This window comes from Chaetura pelagica, unplaced genomic scaffold (genome assembly GCF_000747805.2).
Source record: "Chaetura pelagica isolate M959 unplaced genomic scaffold, ChaPel_1.0 scaffold181, whole genome shotgun sequence".
NCBI lineage: Eukaryota > Metazoa > Chordata > Aves > Apodiformes > Apodidae > Chaetura > Chaetura pelagica.
In genome coordinates, this window is record NW_009951992.1 from 21,588 (window position 1) to 29,152 (window position 7,565).

At 53.4% G+C, this 7,565-nt stretch overlaps 1 protein-coding gene across 1 annotated transcript in view; it reads left to right on the forward strand.

The window, feature by feature from the left end:
• Positions 1–6,655, forward strand: part of LOC104392605 (complement receptor type 1-like) — a 25,854-nt gene extending 19,199 nt beyond the window's left edge. The window contains exons 12-21 of the mRNA XM_010002033.1: positions 680–871; positions 1,652–1,843; positions 2,461–2,628; positions 3,173–3,244; positions 4,046–4,109; positions 4,290–4,397; positions 4,720–4,824; positions 5,082–5,177; positions 5,852–5,947; positions 6,454–6,655. Coding sequence (XP_010000335.1) covers positions 680–871; positions 1,652–1,843; positions 2,461–2,628; positions 3,173–3,244; positions 4,046–4,109; positions 4,290–4,397; positions 4,720–4,824; positions 5,082–5,177; positions 5,852–5,947; positions 6,454–6,655 — 1,295 coding nt within the window. The remainder of the gene's footprint in view (positions 1–679; positions 872–1,651; positions 1,844–2,460; positions 2,629–3,172; positions 3,245–4,045; positions 4,110–4,289; positions 4,398–4,719; positions 4,825–5,081; positions 5,178–5,851; positions 5,948–6,453) is intronic.
• The last annotated feature ends 910 nt before the right edge of the window (positions 6,656–7,565 follow it).

Consider the following 7,565-nt stretch of genomic DNA (forward strand, 5'->3'; position numbering starts at 1 on the left):
CTCTGTGTGTGTGTGCTCCGTGTGCCCGCTCTGTGTGTGTGTGCTCCGTGTGCCCCCTCGGTGTGTGTGTGTGTGCTCCGTGTGCCCGCTCTGTGTGTGTGTGCTCCGTGTGCCCCCTCTGTGTGTGTGTGCTCCGTGTGCCCGCTCTGTGTGTGTGTGCTCCGTGTGCCCCCTCTGTGTGTGTGTGTGTGTGCTCCGTGTGCCTGCTCTGTGTGTGTGTGTGCTCCGTGTGCCCCCTCTGTGTGTGTGTGCTCCGTGTGCTCCATTCATTTCTGTGCTCCGTGTTCGTGTATGTGCTTCATACTCACCTGTGTGCTCCCTGCCTGTGTGTGTGCTCCATGTGCCCCGTGTGCCCCATGCATGTGTGCTCCGTGTCCGTGTGTGTGCTCCCCGTGGGTGCTCCCTGTGTGTGCTCCCTGTGGGTGCTCCCCGTGGGTGCTCCCCGTGGGTGCTCCCCGTTGGTGCTCCCTGTGTGTGCTCCCCGTGGGTGCTCCCTGTGTGTGCTCCCTGTGGGTGCTCCCTGTGGGTGCTCCCTGTGCTCCACGCATTCTCCACCGTGGGTGCATGCGGTGGGTGCACGTGCCAGGCTCAGCTGCAGACCCCACGTGTGCTTCTGGGCTGCTCCTGCTCCCAGAGCTCTAGCAGAAGCCCCACTAAACCCGGGTGTGCTTTGCTGCAGGTGCCTGTGGGCCCTTGCCCAACATAAGCCACGCGGAGCCCCCAGAGGACACCAAACTTCGGGGGAGCTTCAGTGTCGGCTCCCAAGTCACGTACAGATGCCTGGAAGGTTTTGTCAAACGCCCTTTGCTGTCGGACACCACCCAGTGCCTTGCCAACTCCCAGTGGTCCAACCTCCCCGAGTTCTGTGGTCGTAAGTGTTTCACTGTTCCTGCCACGTATCGCTTAGAGACACAGGCTGCTTGTGAAAACATTTACTGCTTTAGCAATACTGCTTCAAGAGCTTCCTCATCTGCAGTGACACACGATGGAGTTAAAAAATCGTTTACTGTAACTCTTCTTCCTCTGTTGGAGGCCTGTGCTGGTGCTTGGGTGTTAATGGGTCAATAGGCTGAGGCAGCACAGGGAAGGGGGCAGGGCTGCAGGGGTGAGGTGCTGGCCCACCTAACCAGGGGAACCTTTGGCACTGGGGTTTGCAAACCTCTGCAGGCAGAGCTGGCTGCACTGCCCCACCTCAGATGCTCCTCCGGTGGAACTGGCAGAGGAGGCAAGAACTGGGCTTGTGAACAGTTGAAAGAGGGCAATTTTTATCACTTACAATCTTTTTCCCTTAAATAGTTAACTAGGAATCGTTTCGAACTACACAAATTACCCAATACTTTCTTACCATATTTGTGGTATCCATTCGTGGTATCCATTCCTCAGCTTGCCCAGGGAAGCTGTGGCTGCCCCATCCCTGGAGGTGTTGGGTTGGTTGGATGGGGCTTGGAGCAGCCTGGGCTGTGGGAGGTGTCCCTGCCCATGCAGGGGTGGGACTGGATGATCTTTCAACCCAAACCATTCCGTGATTCTATGATATTCTTAGGGAGGTTTGCCCATTACCACTTGGATTTATGTTTGTACACAGCAGAATGCAAGATATTATTATTTTTGCTCTGTAACTGTACACTTTGGTTGTCTCCCCTGTCCCTAGGGAGCTGTCCCAGCCCACCACGTGTGAGTTTTGCCAGAATATCACAAAAAGATGAAACACTGAATTTTTACGCCGTTGGCACCACGGTGAACTACGTTTGTCGCCCTGGCTATGAGAACAGCACGGCCCAGCTCCCCACCAGCACCTGTCTTGACAATTTAAAGTGGTCAGACATTCCCGAGCTCTGTCACAGTGAGTGTCCCCACTCAGCATTGTTTTCATGACATTTAGCATAAAAACCATCAGCTGCCTGGTTTGTCATTGCTGTGCTGCTACGAAAAGTGTGTCTGGGTTGTTATTCTTCCATCCTTGGGGTGTCCTAAGGATAATATTACTCTTTTTTTTTTTTTAGGGAAGTCTTGTGGTATTCCAGCAAATCCAGAACATGGCAAAGTCATTGCAAATAATCATCTGTTTGGTACAAGAGCAGATGTAGTTTGTGACCATGGGTGAGTGTGAAGCCAGCTGTCCACTGCATCCCAGTCCCCCGGCCAGAGTCACTGGAGTGTGAGTGGCTCTGCCTGATGAGACCTTTGTGTCCCTCTGGGGTGACACGTTCTTAGTTGCTGACAACAGACTGATGTGGGGATGTGCCTTTTCCCCTGCAGGTACACGTTAAAGGGAGCATCAGCTCTCGTCTGGTGTTCCTTAAGGGGAGGGGAAGTTGCCTGGAGTCCCCTTCCAGCTTGCCATGGTGAGGTTGTCCAGTGCTCGTCTGGAATATCCCAACTGAGAACAAGCATCCCAGGCACCACCTCCTGAACTCTTCTGTTTTTCTCCCCCAGCTATTTCTTGTCCTCCACCTCCAGCCATTCCCAATGGGAAGCACAATGGCAATGATACCGAGTTCATGTACAGCTCTGTTGTGATGTACACGTGTGACCCAGGGCTCCAGCTTGTGGGGAATGAAACTCTTCACTGTACAACAGAGAACGGGGTCAATGGCACCTGGAGTGGGTCTCTTCCCGAGTGCAGGGGTAAGCACTGCTGGGGAGTCATCCTGTTCTCGAGTAGTTTTTCTTGCTGTGTAGTTAATTAGTCCTATTTCCCATCTCTCAGAAAGGGAGGCACCCCAGTCTGCACAGGGATTTCTGTAGGGTTTGTTTCCAGGGGAGCAGCATCTGCCTCCAGCAGTGACAGTTGGCAGGTCCTGGGCTTTGTAAGGTGCCAGGCTCTGCTGGAGAGCCCTGTGAGCACCATTGTACACAGCCTCACTTTGTTCCCTTCAAGAGGAACAGGCAGAGTTTCAATACATGGTGTGTGAAGTGCATCAGTAACTGCAAAGCTGGTGGGTTAGACCTTGGGGTGGATTTCTATCTGATGTCCAGCAACACCTGGCCAACGTAGCCAGGTGGAACAGCAGACTTTCCTTCATCCCTAAGGCTTGTGCTGTCACCAAGTGGCCTCTGTGTGACTGTCCCACAGCTCTCACTGGTGTAGCCACAGATGCACAAATGACCTGCCCATGCTGCATAAGGTATAATTTTTTGACTGTTTTTGGTTTATCTGTTCCCTCTGTAGCCAGCAGAGGAGCAGCCACCGACCAAACGGAGCCCTCGGGGGCAAAGACAGCAGAGAATCCTTACTGGCTAGGTGAGAGCTCAGGAGAGGCTCTGCCTCAGGGTCCTTCTGATTGCTGGAACTGCACCACCTGGGTGCCTGTGACTCCTCGCGCTGTTGGTTTTCATTTCTGCTGCCTTCATTGCTTTTGGTGGGTCTTTCTTCCAGTTCCTAAGGGGTCTGCACAGGCTTGCTCCCTGGTTTAATCCCCTTCTCCCCCTGCTGCCAGCTGAGTGACTCCTTAGCTGACATCACCCCGGGCAGGACTCCCTGGGAGCAGCCAAGCATCTCAGTAGAAACCAGTGACTTATCTGGGCTGTACTTGGACATGGCTGAGGGTGGAGGTAGCCTGGAGCTACAGACCTCAGCTGGGTCAGTGGAGAGAGGTGAGGTGAGGGACTCAAGATGAGCATGATGATGTGTGTAGTTGTTAATGACAGATGGTTTTACAGCCTTTTGTCTTCTCAGAAGTGTTAAGGTTAACTGGGTTTGAATAACGGGTGTAGATTAAGGCACTTCCTTGTTTAGTTATCATTTGCTTCATTTTTGTTTCACACCAATCTCTTTATTTTCTTCTCTAGCAAGTATCCTCATCCCTAGTGTCATTGGTAAGTAGTTAAAAATTTAAAATATACTTTTCTAAGCCAAAGCTGCTCAGAAACTCAGGAGGGGGTCTGCAAGATTCTGGCTGAGAGGGAGCCCCTGGGTGCTGACAGGCAGCCCCGGGGCAGAGAGTTTTGCTGCCAGTCCTTTGCCAAACTGCAGAAGTTTGCTTTAATTACATGTCAGGTTTGCTGTTTATTTTTCAAATGTGTTTGCTTCTTTGTTTGCTAGTTCCCCCAGTAGCCCTTGGAATTCTAGCTGGGATCATCATGAGATGGAAAGACAATAAAAAGCAGTAAGTGAGCCTAAGCTGCCCCTCATCAATCAGAACTTTCCCTAAGGATCACTGGGTGTTTCCTTTCAAGCTTGGAGTGTTAGTAATTGCCTTTAGTGTGTATGTGTATGGTTAGTACTATTATTCCATGTTGCTAAGTTGCTTTTTATTCTATGACTTTTCTCCTTTCTGTCTCTTCAGCTCTTATGATACTGATTTACAAAAGCCCAAGAAGGGGAAGGACCCCCCAAGGCACCCACAGGCAGTGGGTGCTGAGAAGCTGCCCGTGCCATGGCGTGACTATTTTTGGTAGGTTTCCTTGTTCATCTGCCCAAAAGCTTTCACCACTCTTCCACCTGTACCCCCAGACCTCAGCGGTGCTATTTCCAGCTGCAAACCTTGCCGTGCCTGACCACACCACGGGGCAGGTCTTTGTGCAGCCTTTGGCTCTAAAATGCCACCACCTGAGCTGTGGACCTGCCGCTCGCCCAAGAGGCAACAGTGGCTGCACGGGAGGGGTGGTGTTGGGGGCTGGTCTCAGGACTCCGCCCACAAGTTGCCACGTGTGTCCCAGCTGTGAAGAGGGGCTGCATGCTGCCCTAGCCCCCCACGCTGAGCCCCCCCGCCCCAGCTGTGCCACCTGCCAGGACTGGCTGCGCGCCCGGCCCGGCACCCTCTGCACCTTCTCCGTCCCCACCATCAGTGATGGGGAGAGCTGGAGTCCTGCAGGCACCAGGTACCACAGCTGGGCACTTGCTCCTGCTCCCCTTGCACACATCCACGTAAAACAAAACAGGGAAAATAAGCAGGGGGGAAGAATCTATACAAGGATAGAGCAGGTCTTGCAGTTTGAATTCCTTTGGCTCCTTTGTCTGGGTTTAGCAGCAGAAAATATTTGCTATTTAGAAATAAGCAGTTGGGTTGGGCAGTGGTGTTTCTCAGAAAGCTGTACCTCCAGGTGGGTTCAGGCTGTTGTCTCTGTCTCACGTTCAGCTCTCCTGCCAAAGCTGTGGATGTGCTGAGGGCTGATGGTGCAGGAGAAGCTGTTCCAGAGAGGAGCGAGGCAGAGCCGCCCAGGGACCCAGACAGGTCTGTCTTCTACCTGAAAATACACAGATGCTGTGGTGGGCTTGAATAAAAATAATTTCAGAGTAGAGTAGAGCTGTATTTATTCAAGTAGAAAACAAAGAGTATTCCGCACCTCCTTGTTTATTCCCATCTCTTTCCTGTCTTTATACTGTGCTGAGTATTACAGCATTTAATGATTTCTAACCCCCCGATCTCACTGAGTTTTTCCCCCCTAAAACAAAGGCACTCTGGGCAATTTTTCTGCCTTGTTCTTTCAGTGCTCCCCAAGGGCATCCAGCACCCACACGTGTTCTCCTGTTTCCTTCCCTGTGCCATTCTCTGGCAGTTGCAGTGTGGGCTGCCATGCCCAGCTGCTTCCCACAGCCCTCAGCCTGCAGGGACTGAGCTGCTCTCCCTGCTTCCCTGCTGCTCTGGGGTAGGAATGCTGAGCTGGAGGTCTGGCTGTAGTGTATGGATTTATGAGCAGTTTAGAAGAGGCATCAAAACATCTCCTACATTTTAGCAAAGTGAGGGGGGTTGTGGTAGAGTTAGTGCCCCCCTGGGTCTGCAGCCCGAGGTGGGATTCCATCCTGCTGGTCCCCAGTACCAGGGAAGCTGGAGGTGCTCAGCTTAATGGGTGGGTTTTGAGTCTCCCCGGAGAGACTCAACGTGTCCTCAATGGTGCTTCCCTGCAGCAACCACCACATCTGCCCCACCTGTGAGGACTGGCTCCGCGCCCACCTGGTCCCAAGCCGCGCCGCAGTGCCCGGGGAGCCGCGGGGCGTGCGGGGGTGAGTGCGGGACGGGCACCTCCATGTGCACCCAGGGTCTGCAACTGCCCAGGGCCTCCTCCTCCTCCTCTGCTCATGGTTGGTTTGTTCTGGGCAGAGCAGTGACAAGGTGATGTTCTGTGCTCAGTTTATTATTAGGCTTTTTTTAACCTGCCCATGCAAGTCCTGTGCTCTCTTCCCTGACAGGGTCACTGCTGACAGAGCAAAAGTCAAATAAGTATTTAGTTAAAATACACGTGGTCTGGGGAGTGCATCCACCTGCCTAGGCTTCTGCAAGTACTTCTTTTTACCAGTCATTTTCTTGCTGTTCCTTGTCATCAGCCCCAACCCTGGAGGAGCTGCTTCAGTTCCGCACTTGTGAATTGCTGTTTGGGTTTCAAAAGTTAATATCTCTGGAATTCTTAATGAAGCTGGGTTTGGGGGTGTCGGAGGCTGTGCGGTGAGGCTTGGCAAGGAGCAGCTCCCGAGATCAGCCCGTCGGGGCGCCCCCCTGGCTCTCCCCACAGCCCCCAGGGTCCCATCTGCCCGCCCTGCGCCGACCGCCTGCACCTCTCCCTGGTCCACAGCGACGTGACGCGCTGCCCCGTGTGTCCCCTGGCCGGGGAGGGGCCCCTGGCTCACCTGGTCCCCCGGAGCACCCCTGGCTGCCACGTCTGCCCCGGCTGCGCTGCGCCCACCCACAAACATCTGTGCCAGCCCCGAGGGTAGGGACCTGCGCGGGGACCCCAAAGCATCCTTGGGGTCACTGCGGCCGGGTGGGGGGGCGAGGGCCACAAACCAGAGGCTGCACAGGTTGCTCCTCCCCGAGCCTGGGGGTGCCTGGGCAGCGCTGAGCCCCAGGGATCTGCTCCTTTCCCTGCTGCAGGATCAGTGCCCAGGGCCGGGGCGTCCCACGGGGCACGGAGTGAGTCGGGCAGGAGGGAGAGCTACAGAGTCTTGACGTGTCGGGGCTGGAGCTCCAAGTGCAATAAGGCAGCCTGGAGTCTGTGTCTGGCTTCACAGCCAGGAATTCCTTTGTAAAGGAGCCGGAGAATCCAACACACTTCAAGCTCAGCCCCTTATTGGTTTAATGGCTACTTTTGTGATTGTTTCAATGGGAAAAAAACCCGCCCAGACTATTTGTGCAGATCTTAAAGAGAAACTTGAAAAAATCAATTAACGTTTCTTTCCACTAGGAAAATAATTTCACAGTAAACACTGTCTTTGCATACTCTTGCCAGATTGACTTGTATTTTTTAAACTACTTTGTTACTGAGGTTCATTTACTGGTGTGAAAATGACAGTATTTATAGTAAGTCTTTTGTAAATAAAGGGAATATAAAAAGGGCCGGGGTTTTATCTTTCTTATTTACTGATTTTTATTTTGCTGATTTACTAATCAAGCTTCTCACGGGGCGCTGTCAGTGGCTGTGCAGTGTCATTCTTTGCCGGATGTATCAGCTGCTCAGCTAATTGCTGCTGCTCCCTGAATTGCTGCGGACGGGGCCCCGTTCCGCCCTTCCCGGGAACTGCGGTGACGGGGCTGAGGTTCCCCCGCTGGAAAAACTGCCTTTCAGCGGTGTTTGCACAGACGGGGGGATGTCCTGGCGTCCTGGCGAGCGGCCGGAGGTGCCACAGA